The sequence below is a fragment of the Callithrix jacchus genome, chromosome 9, assembly GCF_049354715.1.
Source record: "Callithrix jacchus isolate 240 chromosome 9, calJac240_pri, whole genome shotgun sequence".
NCBI lineage: Eukaryota > Metazoa > Chordata > Mammalia > Primates > Cebidae > Callithrix > Callithrix jacchus.
Window position 1 is genome coordinate 2619463 of NC_133510.1, and position 23423 is coordinate 2642885.

Here is a 23423-nt window from a genome sequence, read left to right on the forward strand (position 1 = left end):
AATGAGCAAACCAAGTGTGATAGTACTAAAATGTATTTTACCAATAAACTGGTCCTACTATAAATTTGTCTTTAATAAAACTGGGGAATTGAAGAGAGAAAAAAATACGCTTCTATAAACTATAGTACACCTGTTATTTGATTCTAGTCTTGACTAAGTTTTATCAGTTTTTATTATTTTCTACACTTTGGACTAAATTCTAAAATTTTTCCTGGCTACAAGTCTCCAAAATAATGTTTTCAATTTTTTTCTTTCTTTTCTCCTTTCCTTTCTTTTTCTCCCCCCACCCCATTTTCCAATCTGAAATGACTAGATAGCAAGCTGTGATTTTCTTCAAGCCCTACGGACACAAACTAGACAACTTAAACTTCAGAGGGAAATAACAGCCACCTATTTATACACGCACCGTTTTTCTACCTGCCTACTGACAACAGACTTCAGAGTAATACAGCCTTTATTAGCTTTCCAGGATTGTTCTTTCTACTATCTATTTCTTCTTTTCTTTCTCTCTTCCTCCTCCTCCCATTTTTTTATTTGCAGGGCATGTGATCTCACAACCTGCTAAAAATGAGCTTTCCTAATAATGTGGAATCTATTGGTCTAGGGAAAAATCATCATAGCCAGGAGAGAGCAGACAAAATTTCAGACCAGGGAATAACTTTCTTCTAAAATGCTTTTTAAAAAAGATTTTAAAAGGAAGAGGCAGGGGAGCTGTGAACGGAAAATAAAAACCGGAGACCCCAATTCACTATGCCAAAAGAAGCAAAATTAAGCTGAAAGCTGAGTTTTGCAAAATGCTGCCTTTCCTTTTGTTCCTAAGCACACAGATGCAGATAAAAGGTTAAATATTTCCACAGGTAGCTAGTCTACATTCACCTTATCTTGCGTAAAATGCCGATTTACTGACCACAAGACAAATAAATAATTGACCATTTCCTTACCTGCAAGTTTTTCTCTTGCAACATGTGGATTCAGTAATGTGACCATATATTCCCACTTTCTTCTCCAGCCAGCTTTTCTCCGTTAAGTATTTAAGCCCTCCAAATCACTTTTGGAGAAAGGCCCAGGTCTGTCTCCTGGGTACATCCTTAACCTGGGTAAGGTAAACTTCTAAACTAATTGAGACCTATCTCAGGTACACTTTGGTTTACAATCCAGTAGTCTCTGTGGCCCTATTCAACTGGATAGGGCTACGAATGTGAGTCAATTAAATATATATGTATTGCTAAAAGATGACTGGGATCAACTTCTTTATTTCTTCAAAGACTTGCCTGTGGAGATTAAAAGGCTTTGACATGGGTTCCAGGTCTGTCAATTCAAACAGAGGTGACTACAGTTAAATACCTCAACTCACCTGAGTCTTGGTTTCTTCATTTAGCACTGTGCTTAGCAATACTTTCCCCCGTTTATGAAAATGCCAATATCATTTAATGCCTCATAATTTTGTGACAAAAACAAAAGTCAGAATTATTACTTTTACCAATTTTCAAAGAAAAAAATAAATAGTCTTTGTAAATCATCAATTAGATCCTGGACTAGATCCCTGGACTATTACGGATCTCTTTTCCATCAGCCCCTATTACGTAATTTATCAGAAGTCGTAACAATGCTGCTCTTTAACAAAAGAATATTTAATTAGATTAAGATTGTGAAGTGATTCACGGGACATTAATCTTCTAGATTTATAAGTTGATTCTAAGAAGACTTTTAGATGTTATTTATTACATTTTCTTAATTTTAATAACCCTTATAGTATCTCTTGATCTATCAAGAACCAAAGGGAAGATATAAAAATATTTCTAAATGTTACATTAATAAACTCCTGCCTTCCCTCTAAGATCTAGAGGACAACAATAATGCTCACTGTCACCACTGTTATTTAACATAGTAGTGGAAGTCCTACGTAGAGTGATTAGACCAGATAAATAAGAAAAGGGCATCCAAACTGGAAAAGAAGAATTCAAATTATCTTGTTTGCAGATGATGAGATCTTATATTTGAAAAATTCTAAAGATTCCACAAAACTATTAGAACTGATAAACAAATTCAATAAAGTTGCAGGATACAAATTCAACATACAACTCAGTAGCATTTCTATATGTCAATAGTGAACAATGTGACAAAGAAATCAAAAAGGTAATCCCATTTACAATAGCCACACATACAATTAAATACCTAGAAATTAATTTAACCAAAGAAGTGAAAGATCTCTATAATAAAAACTATATAACCCTCATGGAAGAAATTGATGAAGATATCACAAAATGAACAAATATTTCATGTTTATGGTTTGAAAGAATCAATATTTTTCAAATGTCCATATTACCCAAAGCCATCTATGAATCTAATGTAATCCCTATCAAAATACCAATGACTTTCTTCACAGAAATAGAAAAATCAATCTAAAATGTATATGGAACCATAAAAGACACAGAATAGCAAAGGGTGTCCTAAGCAAAAAGAAAAAAATGGAGGCATCACATTACCTGACTTTGAATTATACTACAGAGTTATAGTAAACAAAACAGCATGGTAGTGGCATAAAAACAGACACTTAGACCAATGGATTAGAATAGACCACCAGAAACAAATCCACACACCTACAATGAATTCATTTTTGACCAAAGTGCCAAGAATATTCACTGGGGAAAAGACAGTGAATGGTACTAGGATGAAACTAGGCACTTATTTCTAGCCATATTAAAAAACAAATCAAAATGAATGAAAGACTTAAAGCTAAAGACTAAACCGTAAAACTACCTCAAGAAAATATTGGGAAAATTCTCCAGAACATTGGTCTGGGCAAAAATTTCTTGAGCAATTTTCTTACCCGTGAAACACAGGCACCCAAAGAAAAATGGACAAATGGGATCACATCTAGTTAAAAAGTTTCTGAACAGAAAAGGATACAATCAAAAAAGTGAAGAGACACCCCACTGAGTAGGAGAAAATATTTGTAAACTACCCATCTGTCAAAGAACTAATAACCAGAATATCTAAGGAGCTCAAACAACTTTATAGGAGAAAATCTAACAATCCCATCAAAAGGTGGGCAACATATTTGAATATACGTCTCAAAAGAAGACACACAAACAGCACACAGGCTTAGGAAGAGGTGCTCAACATCATCAGTCATCAGAGAAATGCAAGTCAATACTACAATGAGATACTGTCTCACCCCAACTAAATGGCTTATATCCAAAAGACAGATAATAACAAATGCTGGTGAGAATGTGGAGTAAAGGGAATTCCTTGTACACCATTGGTGGGAAAACAGATTAGTACAACTACTGTGAGGAACAGTTTGGACGTTCCTCAAGAAACTAAAAATTGAGCTACCATGTGATCCAGCAGTTCCCCACTGCTGGGCATGTACCTGAAAGAAAGGGAATCATTGTATCTAAAAGTTATCCCTACTCCCATGTTTGTTGCAGCACTGTTTACAATAGTTAAGGTTTGGAAGCAACCTAAGTGTCTGTCAACAGATGAACGTGTAAAAAAAAAAATGTGTACTATTCAGCTATAAAAAGGAGACCCAGTCAATTGCAACAAAATAATCGAACTGGAGATCATTATGTTAACTGAAATAAGGAAAGCACAGAAAGACAAACATTGCATGTTCTCACTTATTTATGGATCTAAACATCAAAACAACTGAATTCATGAACATAGAGAGTAGAAGGACAGTTACCAGAGGCTGAAAAGGGTGGTGGGGAGTGTAGGGGTGGGGAGACGGGATGGTTAATGGGTAAAAAAAATAGTTAAAAAAATGAATAAGCCTTACTATTTGATAGCACAACAGGGTGACTACAGTCAATTACTTGACTGCACCTTCTAACATAACATAAAGAGTGTAATTGGATGGTTGCAACTCAATGAAACAATGCTTGAGGGAATGGATGCCCCATTCTTCATTACTTGCTATTTCACCCTGCATGCCTGTACCAAAACATCTCATGTACCCCATAAACACAAATAACTTCTACATACCCACAAAAAATAAAAATTAAAAAAAAACTTTTATACATCAAAAAATTCTACCAAAGAAATACCTTAATCAGATTAAAAACTGATTTAAATCAATATAAGGATTATTTTGTCAATATTTTAATGTGTGCTTCAATGTAAAAATTATGAGATATAATGTTCTCTTTGACAATTAGTGGTCTTTTTACACATTAAAATTTTCCATTAACTTATTTTGGTTTGAAAATATAAAACCCATTCTACCTTGAACCCGTCGCAGCATCTTGTTTTCTTTTTCTCTGAAGATTCCGACTCTGCTGTCTTATTCAAATGTTGATGTTGGTCCATGATTAAACTACAGATACCACGTGAATGTTTTCTAATTGTTGTTGATGCTTGGTTTGAAATGATAACCTGTTAAAAAAGAAAATGTATAATTTATTTTACTTTAATCATATACAATTAAAAAATAAGAAAAGCCATGAGTTCAATATCAATCAATCAATCAATCATTCTCTAATATTCATTCAGGGTCTGCTATTTTCTGACCACGGCGGTAGGTCAATGCTGGACACACAGGAAAGACAGACACAAACTCCACCAAAAGAGATTATAACTACTTAGAAAAATAATTTTTTGTAGACAAATTTAAAACAAGTAAATATGATAATATAAAACCACACACTAGACTGCATGAACAAAAATTTAAAATGATAGAAATGAAAATTGTTATATTTTCTGTATACCCAGATTATAAGATTTATAAAAGCAAATTTATGTTTACATTATCTTTATAAGTTTATAAAGTGCCAAATGACTTGCACATAGTGGATACTCCAAATGGGTAGAAAATAATATAAATAATAATAATTAGGATAGACTCAGACAGTTTTATAGAGAAGATACCTGTGGAACCAGGCTCAAACAGCAGATACTTTTAAATTTGTTTAAAAGAACAAAATGCATTCGAAGTATCTCTCAGAGAGACTCTGGAGATGCTTGACCTCACCATATCATGATCGTACTGTTTATCAGGTTTATTCATTCATTTTTCAAGAGAAAATACATGCATGTAGTTGAAAATGCAAAAAAAAAAAAGAGAAAAAAAGCAAAGATTCTTTTCATAACCTTTGTCCCTTTTACAGAAATCTGATATGCATTTTTAATTAAATACATAATATTTTGCCTTTTAATAGAAATATGAGCATACCATTACCACTGTACTCTACCTTTTACCTTCTGTATATGCTTTATATTAATAAAAGTCCTTCTCATTTTCCTTATGGTAGCAGGGTATTCTTTTGTCCATAATATATGTAACTAATTCCATATTGATAACTATTTAACTTATGTCTAATTATCTGATATTAGACAATGTTCTCAATATAAGTCATGTTCCTTATGTGTGGTCGTATCTGTAGGATAAATTCCTGCGAGTGGAGTTTTGAGGTCAAAGCACAAGAGAAACCATAGGTTTGAGAGTTACTAAACTCCTATATTAAAGACTAGCAAAATGAGTCAACTTTTACTTCAGTTGACTCTTTTATATAGAATAGTGGATGACCTGTGAAGGTTCAGAGATGTATTCTTGTTCATACATATGTGCTTAACACATATTTATGTATCTACAGTATCTACATAAACAGACACATAACATAGATATAGGTATATGTTATGTATGTAGCATGCATGCATAGGTATATGCGATGTAGATATATGCTATGAAACTGCTTAAATATACCTTAGATATGTAAATATCTAAAGTATTTACGTAAGTATCTGATTTATAATAGAATACTGATTATACAATATGTATGATGTAGCTTATATGTACAGTTGATTCTCACTTTGGCAGTAATTATGTTCCATAAAGTTGCTGGGAACACTGAATTTGCAAATATTGAACCATTGTTCTAAAGGAGATAAACAGTTAGGTGACTGTGTGCCTTTGGCCACAACATTTTCATCAATGGATCAATACATAACTTAATACATAACGTTTTAGGTATGCTTCTGTTTAAAGTACTCTGGCATATACTGTTGATTCATTAACACGGAATAGTGGTCAATAGCCCTGTAGTTCATGCCAGAAGTAAACTTACATAGCAGATATATATATATATATATATATATATATCTTCTGTCAGGCACCCTTGGAGGCAGAAACATGGGACAACACTTCACTTTGCTCCATGTCAGCTGGAAACATAGCAACTCAAATTTTTCACCACTCTGTCCATGCATGCCAATGACCATAAAAGCCCAGCAGTATTAATTCTGGTGTCATAAATAAATTTTAGTGTTTAGATAAATTTTCTAATGTAGAATCTGTGAATAATAAATATAAATATCTACTTGATGCATTTATTGATATCGATAACTATTTAGCTTATATCTAATTATTTGCTATTAGACAATGTTCTCAATATGTTCTAAAGTCATGTTCTTTATATGTGGTCATATCTCTAGATAAATTCCTACAAGTGGACTTTATGCATTAATTTACTCAACAAGGATTTACAGATTCTCTATATTATAAATGTATAAAACCATGGATATATTTCATGCATATTTAGTGTATAATGCATGAATATGGCAATAATAAATATCTGAAGATACTATCATTTATGCATATGTGAGTGTATATAAATATACTCATGAATGCTGAAACTCATACATATGTATCTCTAAGAGAAGTTCAATTGTGTTTTGTAGGTGAGGTGAGGAAAAAATCAATAGTTTGGTGGACTCAAGGTAATAAACAGCCCCTTAATAAATTCACACCACTTTTTCCACAACTATCTCTTTCTGTTTCTTTCTTCATAATTTACAAGTTAAAAAATATTTATTTATTTTATACTGTACATTTTGGGGTACATGTGTAGAGCCTGCAGGTTTGTTATATAGGTATAAAAGTGCCATGGTGGTTGGCTGCTTCCATAACCCACCATCTACATTAGGTATTTCTCCTAATAATGTCCCTCCCCTAGTCCCTCATCCTCTGACAGGTACCAGCGTGTGATATTCCCCTCCCTGTGTCCATGTGTTCTCATTGTTCAACACCCACTTATGAGTGAGAACATGTAGTGTTCGGTTTTCTGTTCTTGTATTAGTTTGCTGGGAATGATGGTTAACAGCTTCATCCATGTCCCTGCAGAGCACATGAACTCATCGTTTTTTATGGCTGCATAGTATTCCACGGTGTATATGTGCCACATTTTCTTTAGTCTATTACTGGTGGGCATTTGGGTTGGTTCCACTCTTTGTTATTGTGAACAGTGCTGCAATAAACACGTGTGCATGTGTCTTTATAGTAAAATGATTTATAATCCTTTGGGTATATACCCATTAATGGGATTGCTGGGTCAAATGGAATTTCTATTTCTAGATCCTTGAGGAATTGCCACACTGTCTTCCACAATGGTTTAACTATAATTTACACTCCCACCAACAATATAAAAGCTTTCCTACTTCTCCACCCCCTCTCCAGCATCTGTTGTCTCCAGATTTTTTAATGATTGCCATCCCAACTGACATGAGATGGTATCTCAATATGGTTTTGATTTGCATTTCTCTAATGACTAGTGATGATAAGCATTTTTTCCTATGTTTGTTGGCTGCATAAATGTCTTCTTTTGAAAAGTGTCTGTTCAAATCCTTCATCCACTTTTTGATGGGGTTGTTTTTTTCCTGTAAGTCTGTCTAAGTTCTTTGTAGATTCTGGATACTAGCCCTTTGCCAGATGGATAGATCACAACAATTTTCTCCCATTCTTTAGACTGCTTGTTCATTTTGATAATTGTTTCTTTTGCTATGCTGAGGCTCTTAAGTCTAATTAGATCCCATTTGTCTATTTTGGCTTTCCTTGCCATTGTTTTTGGTGTTTTAGTCGTAAAGTCTTTGCCCATGCTGATGTCCTGAATGGTACTGCCTATTCAGGCATAATCGTAAATGGATCAATGCAATAAGAAGAGCTAACTATCCTAAATAGATATGCATCCAATACAGGAGCACCCAGATACATACAGCAAGTTCTTAACAACATACAGATACTTAAATTCCCACAAAATAATAGTGAGAGACTTTAACACCCCACTGTCAATATTAGACAGATCAAGGAGACAGAAAATTAACAGGGAAATCCAGAACTTGAACTCAGATCTAAACCAAGTGAGCCTAATAGACAGCTACAGAACTCTCTACCCCAAATATGCAGAATATACATTCTTCTTAGAACCACATCACACCTATTCTAAAATTGACCACATAGTTGGAAGTATAATCACTCCTCAGCAAATGCAAAATAATGGAAATCAGAACAAACAGTCTCTCAGACCACAGTGCAATCAAATTAGAACTCAGTATTAAGAAACTCAATCAAAACTACACAATAACATGGAAACTGAACACCTACTTCTTAATGACTACTGGGTAAATAACAGAATTAAGGAAGGAATAAAGATGTTCTTTGAAACCAATGAGAATAAAGACACACATACCAGAATCTCGGTGACACATTTAAAGCAGTGTCTAGAGGGAAATTTACAGTACTAAATGATCACATGAGAAGCAGGGAAAGATAAAAAGAAAATCGACACCTTAATGTCACTATGAAAAGAACTAGAGGTGCAAGATCAAACAAATTCAAAAGCTAGCAGAAGACAAGAACTAACTAAGATCAGAGCAGAACTGAAGGAGATAGAGATACAAAGAAAAAAAACCCTTCAAAAAAATTAATGAATCCAGGAACTGGTTTTTGAAAGATCAACAAAATAACAGACCTGCTAGCCAGACTAATAAAAAACAAAAAAGAGAAGAATCAAATAGATGCAATAAAAAATGATAAAGGGGATATCACCACCAATTCTACAGAAATACAAACTACCATCAGAGATTACTACAAACACCTCTATGCACAGAAACCAGTAAATCTAGAAGAAATGGATAAATTCCTGGACACTTACACCCTCCCAGGACTAAACAAGGAAGAAGCTGAATCCCTGAATAGACGAATAACAAGGTTTGAAGCTGAGTCAGCAATTAATAGCCTACCAAACAAAAAAAGTCTAGGACCAGACGGGTTCACAGCCAAATTCTACCAGGTATATAAACAGGAGCTCGTACTGTTCCTTCTGAAACTATTCCAAATAATACAAAAAGAGGGAATCCTCCCTAACTCATTTTATGAGACCAACATCATCCTGACACCAAAACTTGTCAGTGACACAAATAAAAAGAAAATTTCAGGCCAATATCCCTGATGAACATTGATGTGAAAATCTTCAATAAAATACTGGCGAACTAAATCCCACAGCACATCAAAAAGCTTATTCATCATGATCAAGTTGGCTTCATCCCTGGGATGCAAAGATGGTTCAACATACAACAAATCTATAAACATAATCCATCACATAAACAGAACCAAAGACAAAAACATGATTATCTCAATAGATGCAGAGAAGGCCTCTGACCAAATTCAGCAGCCTTTCATCTAAAATCTCTCAATAAACTAGGTATGGATGAAACGTATCTAAAAATAATGAAAGCTGTTTATGACAGATCCATAGCCATTATCATAGTGAATGGGCAAAAACTGGAAGCATTCCCTTCTAAAACTGGCACAAGACAAGGGTGCCATCTCTCACCACTCCTATTCAGCATAGTATTGGAAGTTCTAGAAGAGCAGTTAGGCAAGAAAGGAAATAAAGGGTATTCAATTAGGAAAAGAGGAAGTCAAATTATTTCTATTTGCAGATGACATGATTGTATATTTAGAAGACCCCATTGTCTCAGCCCCAAATATCCTTAAGGTGATAAGCAACTTCAGCAAAGTCTCAGGATACAAAAATCATCAAGCATTCCTATACCCGAATAATAGACAAACAGAGAGGCAAATCATTAATGAACTCCCTTTCACAATAGCTACAAAGAGAATAAAATACTTAGGAATATAACTAACAAGGGACATGAAGGACCTCTTGAAGGAGAACTACAAACCACTGCTCAAGGAAATAAGAGAGGACACAAACAGATTAAAAAAAAAAAAACATTCCATGCTTATGGTTAAGAAGAATCAATATTGTGAAAATGGCCATACTGCGCAAAGTAATTTATAGATTCAATGCTATCCCCATCAAGCTACCAGTGACCTTCTTTACAGAACTGGATAAAAACACCTTAAATTTCCTATGGAACTGAAAAAGAGCCTGCATAGCCAAGACAGTCCTACGCAAAAAGAACAAAGCTAAAGGCATCATGCTACCTGACTTCAAACTATACTACAAGGCTACAGAAATTAAAACAGCAAGGTACTGATACTAAAACAGAGTTAAAGACCAATGGAACAGAACAGAGGCCTCAGAAGTAATGCCATACATCTACAACCATCTGATCTTTGACAAACCTGATGAAGACAAGCAATGGAGAAAAGATGCCCTATTTAATAAATGGTGTTGGAAAAACTGGCTAGCCATGTAGAGAAAGTTGAAACTGGTCCTCTACCTTACACCTTATATGAAAATTAACTTCAGATGGATTAAAGATTTAAACATAACACCTAACACCATAAAAAACTGCGAAGAAAACCTAGGCAATACCATTCAGGACATAGCATAGGCAAGGACTTTATGACTAAAACACCAAAAGCAATAGGAACAAAAGCCAAAATAGACAAATGGGATCTAATTAAACTCCAGAGCTTCTGCACAGCAAAAAGAAAAGAAAAACAAATACAAAAACAAAAAAAAAAAAAACAATTAGAGTGAACCTGAAACTAACAGAATGGGAAAAACTTTTTACAATCTACCCATCTGACAAAGGGCTAATATCCAGAATCTACAAAGAAAATAAACAAATTTACAAAAAAAACAACAAACAACCCCATCAAAAAGTGGATGAAGGATATGAACAGACACTTTTCAAAAGAAGACACTTACGCAGCCAACAAAAATAGGAAAAAAATGCTCATCATCACTGGTCACTGGAGAAATGCAAATCAAAACCATATTGAGATACCATCTCATGCCAGTTGGAATGACAATTATTAAAAAATATGGAGACAACAGATACTGGAAAGGATGTGGAGAAATAGGAAGACTTTTACACTGTTAGTGGGAGTGTACATTAATTCAACCATTGTGGAAGACAATGTGATGTTTCCTCAAGGATCTAGAACTAGAAATACCATTTGACCCAGCAATCCCATTACTGGATATATATACCCAAATGATTATAAATTGTCCTATTATAAATATGCATCCACACGTATGTTCATTGTGGCACTGTGTACAATAACAAAGACTTGGAACCAACTGAAATATCCATCAATGATAGACTGGATAAAGAAAATATGGCACATATACACCATGGAATGCTATGCAGCCATAAAAAAGGATAAGTTCATGTTCTTTGCAGGGACATGGATGAAGCTGGGAACCCTCATTCTCAGCGAACTGACATGAGGACAGAAAACCAAAGACCGCATGTTCTCACTGATAAGTGGGTGTTGAGCAATGAGAGTACATGGACACAGGGATAGCAATATCACACACTGGGGCCTGTTTGGGGTGGGGGTTTAGGGGTGGGATAGCAGGTGGTGGGGGGAATGGGGAGGGATAATGTTAAAAGAAATACCTAATGTAGGTAATGGGGAGATAGATGCAGCAAATCACCACAGCACGTGTATACCTATGTAACAATCCTGCACAAGCTGCACATGTACCCAGAACTTAGAGTATAATAAAGAAAAAAAAATTATCTTGTTGATCCATCTAATATTGACAACGGAGTGTGAAAATCTCCCACTATTAGTCACTATTAGTATGTGGGAATCAAAATCTCTTTGTAGGTCTCTAAGAACTTGCTTTAGGAATCTGGGTGCTCCTGCACTGGGTGCATATTTATTTAGAATAGTTAGCTCTTCTTGTTGCATGGATCCATTTACCATTATGATCTTTGTTGGTGTAAGTCTATTTTATCAGAAACTAGGATTGCAACTCCTGCTTTTTTTGCTGTTGTTCTCCATTTGCTTGGCAAATCTTCCTCCATATGTTTATTTTGAGCCTATGTGTGTCTTTGCACATGGGATGGGTCTCCTGAATACAGCACACAGATGTGTCTTGACTCTTTATCCAATTTGCCAGTGTCTTTTGATTTGGGCATTTAGCCCATTTACATTTAAGGTTAATATTGTTATGTGTGAATTCGATCTTGCTATTTTGATACTATCTGGTTGTTTTGCCTGTTAGTTGATGCAGTTTCTTCATTGTGTCAATGCTCTTTACCATTTGGTATGTCTTTGCAGTGTCTGGTATTGGTTGTTTCTTTCCATGATTAGTGCTTCCTTCAGGAGCTCTCGTAAGGCAGGCCTGGTGGTGACAAAATCTCTCAGCAATTGCTTGTTTGTAAAGGATTTTATTTCCTCTTCACTTAAGCTTAGTTTGGATGGATATGAAATTCTGAGTTGAAAGTTTTTTACTTTATGGATGTTGAATGTTGGCACCCACTCTCTTCTGGCTTGTAGGATTTCTGCTGAGAGATGTGCTGTGAGTCTGAGGGGCTTCCCTTTGTGTAACCCAACCTTTCTCTCTGGCTACCGTAGCATTTTTTCCTTCATTTCAACCTTGGTGAACCTGACGATTATGTGTCTTCAGTTGTTCTTCTCGAGGTGTATCTTTGTGGTGTTCTCTGTCTTTCCTGGATTTAAATGTTGTCCTGCCTTGCTAGGTTGGGGAAGTTCTCCTGGATAATATCCTGAGGAGTGTTTTCCAACTTTGTTTCATTTTCCCTTTCACTTTCACGTACACTGATCAAATGTAGATTTGGTCTTTTCTCATAATCCCATATTTCTTGGAGGTTTCATTCATTTCTTTTTACTCTTTTTTCTCTATTGTCTTCTCACTTTATTTCATTGAGTTGATCTTCAATCTCTGGTATCCTTTCTTCTGCTTGATCGATTTGGCTGTGAAATTGTTTATGCTTCACAAAGTTCTTGTGCTGTGCTTTCAACTCCATCAGGTTATGTTTTTTCTCTAAACTGGTTATTCTAGTTAGCATTTTGTCTAACCTTTGTTCAATGGTCTTAGCTTCCTTGCATTATGTTAGAACATGCTCCTTCAGCTTGAAGAAGTTTGTTATCACCCACTCTCTGAAGCCTGCTTCTGTCAATTCATCAAACTCCTTCTCTGCCAGTTTTTTTCCCTTGCTGGCAAACAGTTTTGATCCCTTGGAGTAGAAGTGGTGTTCTTGGAATTTTTGGAATTTTCAGCCTTTTTGCACTAATTTCTTCCCATCTTGGTGAATTTATCTAAGGTCTTTGAGGTCAGTGATCTTTGGATGGGACCTCTGAGTGGATGTCCTTTTTGTTGATGTTGAAACAATTTCCTTCTGTTTGTTGGTTTTCGTTCTAACAGTCAGGCTTCTTGGCGGCAGGTCTGCTGGAGTTTGTGGGAAGTCCACTCTAGATACTGTTTGCCTGGAATGACCATCTGGGGCTGATGAACAGCAAATATTGCTGCCTGTTTCTTCCTCTGGTAGCTTCATCCCGGAGGGGTACCCAGAAGATACCAGCCAGAGCTCTCCTGTATGAGGTGTCTGTTGGCCCCTACTGGGAGGTGTATCCCAGTCAGGATACATGGGGGTCAGGAAGCCACTTAAGGAGGCAGTCTGTCCCTTATTAGAGCTCAAATGCTGTGCTGGGAGATCTGCTGCTCTCTTCAGAGCTACCAGTCAGGAACATTTAGGTCTGCTGAAGCTGTACCCACAACTGCCCCTTTTCCCAGATGATCTGTCCCAGGAAGGTGGGTACTTTGTAAGTCCCTGATGGGCTGCTACCTTTTTTCAGAGCTACCCTGCCCAACGAGGACGTCGAGTGAGACGGTCTGCCTGCAGCTGCTGGGCTGTGGTGGGCTTTACCCAGTTTGAACTCCCGGGCAGCTGTTTTTTGCACTTGAGGTTGAAAGTGCCTACTCAAGCCTCAGCAATGACAGATGCCCCTCCTCTCACCAAGCTTTAATCGAATGCCCTGAGTCAAACTCAGACTGCTGTGCTGGCTGCAAGAATTTTAAGACAGTGGATCATGGCTAGCTGGTCTCCATGGGGGTGGGACCCATTGAGCCAGACCACTTGGCTCCCTGGCTTCAGCCCCCTTCCAAAGGAGTGAATAGTTCTGTCTTGCTGTTGTTTCAAGTGCCAATGTGGTATGAAAAAAAACCTGCTGTGGCTAGCTTGGTTTTTGTCCAAACAGCTGCCCAGTTTTGTGCTGGAACTCCAGTGCCCTAGAGGTTGTGTTGGACGCAGAGGGAATATCCTAGTCTGTGGGTTGTGAAGACTACGGGAAAAGCATAGTATCTGGGTCGGAGTTCAGGAAACAGTCCCTAATGGCTTCTCCTGTCTAGGAGAGGGAGTTCCCTGGCCCCTTGTGCTTCCTAGCTGAGGCGACACCCCACCCTGCGTTGGCTTGCCCTCGTTGGGCTACACCCACTGTCCAACCAGTCCCAATGAAATGAACCAGGTACCTCAACTGGAAATGTGGAAATAACCTGCCTTCTGCGTCAATCTCACTGGGAGCTGCGCACCAGAGTTATTCCTATTTAGCCATCTTGCCCAGATCCCCAGAAATATTTGTTTTTTACCAATTAATTCTATAATTGGAAATCTCTTTGAATAACTTGCAAGATGGATAGTCTTCCTTTAGCTTTAGACTTTTCTTTTCCTCGATACTAAACACATATTCGTGAAGTCTTGAGGACTATTTTCTCACCACTCAAGCCTTGTTTCTTTCAAGTGATTAACTTCTAGTCCTGTCTTCCAGCTTGCCTGCTTTCCTGTGCATAGCACGTCCATTCTCAGAATCATTCAAAGATCCTTCTTGCAACAAAAATACAACTTATACTTCCTATTTGAGGGTCTTCGCAGCCTAAATCAATCCTTATTTTTAGTCCCATTCCTGATACAGCCATAAGCACTTGCAGACATGTGGAAGCACTGTCCCAAGAAGAAAGCTCTCTACCTTCATATATATTTCTTCTATTCCTGGAATGTCCTTCCCCATCACTCGCTGTAATGCTGCTCCAAATCATACCATTTTAATGTTTCCCTGTTTTCTTCCAGTTGAAATAACCTCTCTCACCCTGCTTTGCTATTAGAGAACATATCTGAATAATCATTACTCTTTTCTGTATTCCCCCTACTTTGCAAAACAACTATTCCACACCTCTCTCTCTTATGTTCAGATAAAACACACAGCCAGGAAAATAAGAAATTTGGGCACTTTGCTCATCTCTCATAAAGGTTAAATTGTATTAAGTACAAAGTCCCTAGAATGCTGGAGTATCAATTTAGCCTTGAATAAATAACACACTTTTTACTTCATTGTGGCATTTTAAGCCTTATGTAGCAGAGTTTAATGTATTTTGCTCTGAACATATTATTTCTGAGTTCCAAATTATTGACATAAACAAATTTCAAGAATACAATATGTTTATAAGACAGAGTCACAGGCATTTGGATGTAGCATTGCAACTCTTTCCTGAGCAGAACAGGTCAGTTCTTCCCAGTTTAATAGAGCTGAAGCAGAGGGCAGGATCTTACCAACTTCTCCTTATTTCTGTTATGCTTTTCATATGTAAGGGGTTACAGAAAACCAGTGCAGGCCAAGTGGCCCAGGTTTTAGCATGGACCTATGGAACCAAGGAAGATAAAAGGGAAAACAGCACTTCCTCACTGCTTAGATTTTTCAGAGGAGAGATTTTCTGCATCTCCACCTTACTTTCATAATAAAAACAACTGCCTTATCAGGGAAGTCACCTTCCTGAATGGGTGAAGGGAACCAATGTTTTATTGAGCTGTCAATTCCTTCCAAGAGCTGTGCCCAGAAGATTTTTTTTCTCTTATTTGAACAGAAATAAAAAATTATTTTGAAAATATTTTTTCCCTCACCCTAAATCAAACTTGAGTCGAACAGAGGAAAGTGAAGTGGTTAAGTGACTTTGAAACACATTTACCACCCTGACCCCTGACCTATCCACTCCAACATATGCAGTTAAAGTAAAATTAAAGAAATAGAGAGGCTAGTATAATAATTCTATACAGTTTATGTAAATAAGTATCTCATAGTATAATTTGAGAAAGTAACTTAGAAGTCCATTCTTTCAGGCTTCATGTTTCATTCACTTAGAAAGCAATGGAAGTAGGACTTCAAACTTTATTTTTTACTTTATAAAGGTATGATTTATTCTACCTTATCTTTGAGGATATACACCTGAGACTCTTCTGTTTCTAGAAGGGATATTTACTAGGCCTTTAGGGCTCAAAACATAAGTGTGGAGAAAATGCAGAGCAGAAAATTTGTAAATTTTATCATAACTACCAGAACATTTTCATTGAAATTCGTTACGATTTCTTACATTAAAGACAAGTTAATTAACAACCTTGACGGTTCTTACCTGGACTTAGAATGCTACAGCAACTGCAACAAGTCCATTCTTTTTCTGATGTTAAAGTCCCGCTTTAAATGGTTAGTTGGCTTTTTGTTTGTTTATTTTTGTGAGTCCAGTGATGATTAACCATCTTACTAGATAATTGTCCTAGGCAAACAGAAAAAAAAATACCTAGCTAATTCTAGGAGAATTAGCTAGGTATTTTGTACATTCTGGTAATGTGTGCATTCTGAGAAATTATTAATAGAACCTTTAAAGATAGGCTTCTTTTAAAGGTTCTATTAATAATTTCTCAGAATGCACACATTATTTTATGTTAACATTAGAAAAGAAATTATTTCTGGGAATGACTTTTTTTTATGTAATTAAGTTGGTTGCATTTTTCTTTAGAAATACAAACACAACACATTATCCAAAATATTTAAAACTGTTCCAAATAAAAAATATGTCAAGGCACATTTAAAAATGTGCCTACTCATATACACCATGGAATATTGTGCAGCAATCAAAAACGATGCATTCGTGTCCTTTGTAGGGACATGGATGAACCTGGAGAACATCATTCTCAGCAAACTGACACAAGAACAGAAAATGAAATACCGCATGTTCTCACTTATAGGCGGGTGATGAACAGTGAGAACACATGGACACAGGGAGGGGAGCACTACACACTGGGGTCTGTTGGGGGGGAATAGGGGAGGGACAGCAGGGGGCGGGGAGTTGGGGAGAGATAGCATGGGGAGAAATGCCAGATATAGGTGAAGGGGAGGAAGGCAGCAAATCACACTGCCACGTATGTACCCATGCAACAATCTTGCATGTTCTTCACATGTACCCCAAAACCTAAAATGCAAAAAAAAAAAGTAGTGATATAGTAGCAAATAATGGATTTAATTTCAAATCACAGTAGTAATGATTGGGACAATGAAAGGATCAAGGTGGATGACTTTTGTATTCAGAAGTCTATTTTTACCTTATTAAAATTGTATCTAAGAAGTGAAAAAATAAAAATAAAAATATACCTCCTTACATTAGCATTCAAAAAATAAAGCATACCCTCTTTGCTTGTTACATGGGTATGGGTCGAATATGATGTAGATGGACACTGGGCATCCCACGCGGAATACTAGATTGCGAATTAATCATAAGACTAGTCTTCTGAAGGACAAAAATCGAGACGGGTTTGTATGATACGCTCCTTATAGCAAAGCTTAAAGAAAGAATGGTGTCCTTCTATTGACTTGGTTTTTGGAGACAGGAAGACCTTGACTCAGCTAAAGTTTTCTTGAGTAAGGATGAAGTCAAATTCATTAATTCAGTAACTCAAATATATTTGACTCCCTTCTACACCTCGGGCATCTGGCTGTTTCTTATGCCTCTCTGCCTGTTTACCCATGGAGCTGATAGAACTGAAGAAAATCCAGCAACCACGATGACTTTGGGTTTATTATGATGAAGCCAAAACCGACCTCTTATTTTGCCTAGAAGTCACACTGTATTTTTCTAATCCATGTCATTCGCTTTCTGAGTAACTGTTTTGCACTTTCATCTCTCTCCTTGAAAGTCTCACATGTGCTTTCCCCTGTCCACCTTCAGCTGATGACCTGTTTCACTGACCAAAAGTGAAGAAACCTTCCAAAAGCTCCCTGGACCACATCTATATAGGAAAAGCATTAGTACCACAGGTTCTACCTTGGGGAACTGTCTATGTGAAAGCTGAGGCCAACCTACACTGTGTATCACATTGCCTTCTTTCCTTGTGCTGTGGAGGATATCGCTTTCCCCAGTTCTAAAGAAATACCCCCAGCAGCAGGTGAGCATCCTGTCATTTCCCCATCTTTCAAGATCTCTCTTTGGATTCCAGTCTTTATGTTGATATGGCCCTACTTCTGTGCCATTATTACAGAAACAACGTCTCATTTATAATGATTGTTTTCAATCTCTTTCCTCACATTCTCTCTTGAACACACACCTGTCAGGTTTTTGCCTCCAACTTCCTAACAGAATTATTCCTCCTAAGTCGCAAATTACCTAAATTCGACATGGAACGATCCTCATCTGACTTAACTATTGGCGGCATTTTTCAGAGCTGAGGATTCTCTCCCCTGGCAATACTCTCCAGGACACGATTCTTTGTGGATTTGGTAACTTTCACTGACTTCTCCATTTACATGTCATTGACTAATTCTTTTTTTTTACATTTTTTTAGGCTTCTTAATTAAAGCATTTCAGGATTCAACTTTTGCATGTACGTGTATGATCTTGTCTATTCTTGTGTCTCAAAATACCATCTTTATGTTGATAATTTCAAAATTTGTATCTGTGGCCAAAGCCTAGCTTCTGAACTTTTGATTCATCCAGTTTCCTCACCAGTTCCCTCTGTATCTGTAATAGGTATCTCATACTTCATTTTTTTTCTTTTCTTTTTTATTTGAGATGGAGTTTTGCTCTTTGTTTTCCAGGCTGGTGTTCAGTGGTATGATCTTGGCTCACTGCAACCTCTGCCTCCTGGGTTGATGCAATCCCTCCAGTAGCTGGGATTACAGGTGGCTGCTATCACGCCCGGCTAATTTTTGTGTTTTTAGTAGAGATGAGGTTTCACCATGTTGGTCAGCCTGGTCTTGTACTCCTGACCTCAGGCAATCTGCCCTTCTCGACCTTCCAAAGTGCTGGGATTACAGGTGTCAGCCACCGCACCTGGGCCATAATTAACATTTTCTGAGCAGGTATCTCATCTTTTTTTTCTCAAACCTCTTTCCTCCTGGAATATCCTTATTTTAGCCAAGGCTATTCTATCCTTCCAGTTGCACATACATATGCAAAATATTGAAATAATTCTTATTCCATTGTTGGTCATGCTCATATCAGGCTCAAATTTCAAATTATACGCAGAATGAAGCTACTTTTCAACACCTCCACAAGTTTTATTCTGGTTCTGAATTATTACTATATCCTCATACCTGTACCTCGGCTTGTCTCCTGTCCACTCACAGCCCCTCTTCCCCAACCTCACTTCCCTGTGTAAATCTGAAAACAGCAGTCAGGGTCGCCATGTGAAAGCAGGTCATATCACGGCACTGCTGCGCTCAGATCCCACTCCCGCCCCACCAGTGGATACACACATCATTTAGCATAGAATCCAGAGAGCAATCTGAAGGCTCTATAGCTCCTGTCCTGGGCATCTTTGATCCTGTTGTTCTTTCTGTCTGAAATGTTCTTTCCCAATAGCTGCATAGCTCACTCCCTCACCATGTTCTAGTACTCACACAAGTGATGCTTTCTCAGTGAGGTCTTCGCTGACCACTTTTTATTACTACTCTCTCTGACACCCAATATAGCTTTTTTGCTACTTGGATGTTCTCGTTATTTATCAGACTGTGAATGTTGCTCACATATCTCGATGATCGTCAGCCTTCTTTCGCCTCACAGCTATACGTTTATACTACTGCGTAAGCTCTGGAAGTGCGAGGATGTGTTTTTATCTTTTTGTTCACTGTTGCATCATCTGTGTCTAGAATAACATCTATTACCTGGAAGATACTCAATAAATATTTTTAAAGGAATATATAAATGCAATTTCCATTTTAAACAACTTATAGCAACTAAATGATGTCAAAACCAAGACTTAATCTGGAGTAATATTTAAAATGACAAGGAAGTTGGCTGTAATTATATATGACACAGTTATCCAACTATCAAAGATTATGATACTAAAAAGCTGAAAACAGTCAACAATTGATTTTCAGACATGACAGTGATGCACACTATGTTAAGAAATTATCCATGAAAATTGTATTCAAAATCTTCCAATGCTTCCTAGCTCACTTAGAATAAATACCCGAGTCCTTCCTACATCCTACAAGAATCTACACAATCTTTTCCCTGGTTATCCCTCTGACAATATTTTCTACAAGTATTTCCTACTCAGCCATTACCAAGCAGCCACACAGACCTACTTGATATTCCATAAACCTTTCACTTATATACCTGCCTCAAGTCCTTGTCACTCGTCTTCTTTTTACATGAACTATTTTGCCTCCAGATGTTCATTTTTCACGCCAGTTATTTTTCTGCGTAACCATTGCCGCCTTGCAGATGCTTTCCCTGACCTATATTAAAAGGTAACGTTTGTAACTCTCTGATGACTTGCCCTACCGACCCCTCCATATCTCTTAAAATTCCATGTCTTTATAAATTATGTTGCATATTTTCTTTCCCAGTAAATATAAGCAACAAAAGGGCAGGAACTTCGTCCTTTTTGTTCGGCCATTTTCTAGTATACTGCTCATTATATTATAGAAACAATAGACATTTTGAATTAATGAGTCAGTTATGCCAGCTGCATGGATCCCGAACAGGTCTGACCCACAGAAAGAGATTAGCAAGTCTTCTTGCTTCTTACATTTTAGTGCTTCAGCCCTGTGGTCTTCAGTGTGAGATGTGCATTCTCTCAGAGAAATGGGAAGGCTTTCCAAAGGATATGCAAGAACAGATAAAGTTTTAGAAAAAAAGTTAACAACTTTGGCTGGGTGCGGTGGCTCACGCCTGTAATCCCAGCACTTTGGGAGGCCGAGGCGGGTGGGTCACGAGGTCAAGAGATCGAGACCATCCTGGTCAACATGGTGAAACCCCGTCTCTACTAAAAATACAGAAAATTAGCTGGGCACGGTGGCACGTGCCTGTAATCCCAGCTACTCAGGAGGCTGAGGCAGGAGAATTGCCTGAACCCAGGAGGCGGAGGTTGCGGTGAGCCGAGATCGCGCCATTGCACTCCAGCTTGGGTAACAAAAGTGAAACTCCGTCTCAAAAAAAAAAAAAAAAAAAAAATTAACAACTTCATGGAAGAATAATTTATATGCAGTAAAATGCAGATACATAAAGTATACCATCAAGTGAATTTTGACACATGCATTCAGTCATAAAACAGAGATAACGAAGACGGTCATCCCCAGAAGTTTTCTCCTGTCCCTTCCTACCACTACCTCACTCAGACCAGAACACTGAACTGCTTTTGTCACTATAGATTAGTTTACATTTTAGAGAATTTTATATTAAGGAACATCAAACAATAGCTACTTCTTTCTGCTTGACTCAGCATAATTACTTTAAGGTTCAACCATATTGTCATAGATAAAAATGCATTCCCTTCAATGCTAGTTTTTTCTTATATGAATATACAGTTTATTTATCTACTCACCTGTTTACAGTGCTATACTCGAGTGAGTTTAAACAGAAGCGTCATATACTGAGTTTGTTGAGAGTTCATTTCTTATGCCGGCATCCGAGAGTCAGCTAGAGCTCAAACCTCTCAGCCAAGAACAAAGGGAGGTCCACATTTTTATCCAGTTCAGGGTCAGGGGGCGGTAAGCAGCTTATTTCAGAAGCAGAAGGAGTAGGTTAGGGGAGACGGGGGGCCTAACAAAAATTCTACTTAAAATTGTTTTTCTACTCAGAATGTGGGGCAGTAGTGTAGGGTAGCAGTTACGTGGTTACAGATTCAGGATGTCTGGGGCTGGTGGGCCCTGTTTCTCAGAAAATTGGTTACAAAGATGCCAGGTGTCTCAGACGGCAAGCTTTCAGAACAGAATGCCCTACATAACTCAGGGTGGGCAAAACGGACTTGGCAGGACTGTTTAAAATGTATTCACTACAGCCACGCTCAAGTTAGGATATCTCATTTTCCATTGATGTTCTGACAGAATTAAATCTTGGATTTCTGAGCGGTATTCAAGGGATAATAGTGGGTTCTGACATACATGAGGCTGATGCCGTTTGATGAATGTTAGGAGTTAATTTGGTATATATGGTCCAAAAGTCAGACTTAAAAGAAGGAGGAGTAGGGGGCCTGTCAGTCTGGTGATTAGGGTGGTGACTCAGGGCTTTCAGTTAAATAGTCCCTGACACTATGGAGTGTTAATTTTTTACTCTCTGTGGTGGGGGCCTAACAAAAAGTTCCACTCAAAATTGTTTTTTACTCAGGATGTGGGGCAGCAGTGTGGGGTAACAGCCACAGGGTTACAAATACGAAATATACAGGGCCCAGCCCTGTTTCTCAAAAAATTAGTTACAAAAATGCCAGATATTTCAGACGCAAACTTTTGAAACAAAATGCCCTACATAACTCAGGGTGGACAAACATAGCTCAGGGTGGGCAAAATGGAGTTGGCAGAATTGTTGAAAATGTATTCATAAAGTATTTCAGTGAACATCTGGGTTATTTGCTCTTTTAAGCTATTATAAATACAAGTGTTTAAACATCTGTTCATAAGCCTTCGTGTAGACACATGCTTTCATTTTTCATTCACAAATACCTAGTAGTGGAATTCCTGGATTATGTGGGAGGTGTATGTTCAAGTTTTTGAAAAACTGTTAAACTCCTACTGGTGTGGTTGTACCATTTTACACTCTCAGCAGCAGTGTAGCAAAGTTTCGGTTTCTCCACATTCTCATCCACAGTCTATATGAATAGTCTTCAGATCAGTTCTTCTAAATACATAATGACGGCTTATTGTTTTCATTTGAATTTCCCTAATAATTGGTGATGTTAAACATTCTTCCATGTGCTTTTGTTTTATCTATACATTTTTTTTGTGAAATGTTTACTCAAAGTTGTGCCCAGTTTTTAATGGTATGTTTGTCTTTTTTTTGATATGGAGTCTCGCTCTGTTGCCCAAGGAGTGCAGTGGCACAATCTCGGCTCAATGCAACTTCTGCCTCCCAGGTTCAATGATTCTCCTGCCTCAGCCTAGTGAGTAGCTGGAATTACAGGCATGTGCCACCACGCCCATCTAATTTTTGTACTTTTAGTAGAGACAGGGTTTCACCATGTTGGTGAACCTCTGGTTCTTGAACTTCTGACCGCATGATCTGCCCGCCCTGGCCTCCCAAATTGTTGGGATTACAGGCATGAGCCACTGCTCCTGGCTTGTTTGTCTTATTATTGAGCTGTGTTTTTATATGTCTTCACACAAGATGTTTGTTGAATATATTCTTGCAAATATTTTCAAAAGCAAATGTTTA

General features: G+C 37.4%; 1 protein-coding gene across 2 annotated transcripts in view; it reads right to left on the reverse strand.

The window, feature by feature from the left end:
- Positions 1-23423, reverse strand: part of LOC100404555 (solute carrier organic anion transporter family member 1B3) — an 81265-nt gene that overhangs the window by 54722 nt on the left and 3120 nt on the right. Inside the window, exons 1-2 of one of the 2 annotated variants that reach the window (XM_002752097.8) lie at positions 16410-16449; positions 4231-4380 (exon numbers count right to left, since the gene is read on the reverse strand). In XM_002752097.8, coding sequence (XP_002752143.4) covers positions 4231-4314 — 84 coding nt within the window. In that variant the 5' untranslated portion in view covers positions 4315-4380; positions 16410-16449. Of the gene's footprint in view, positions 1-4230; positions 4381-16409; positions 16450-23423 lie in introns of those variants that run through there. The other variant, XM_035255179.3, reaches the window with a different exon arrangement.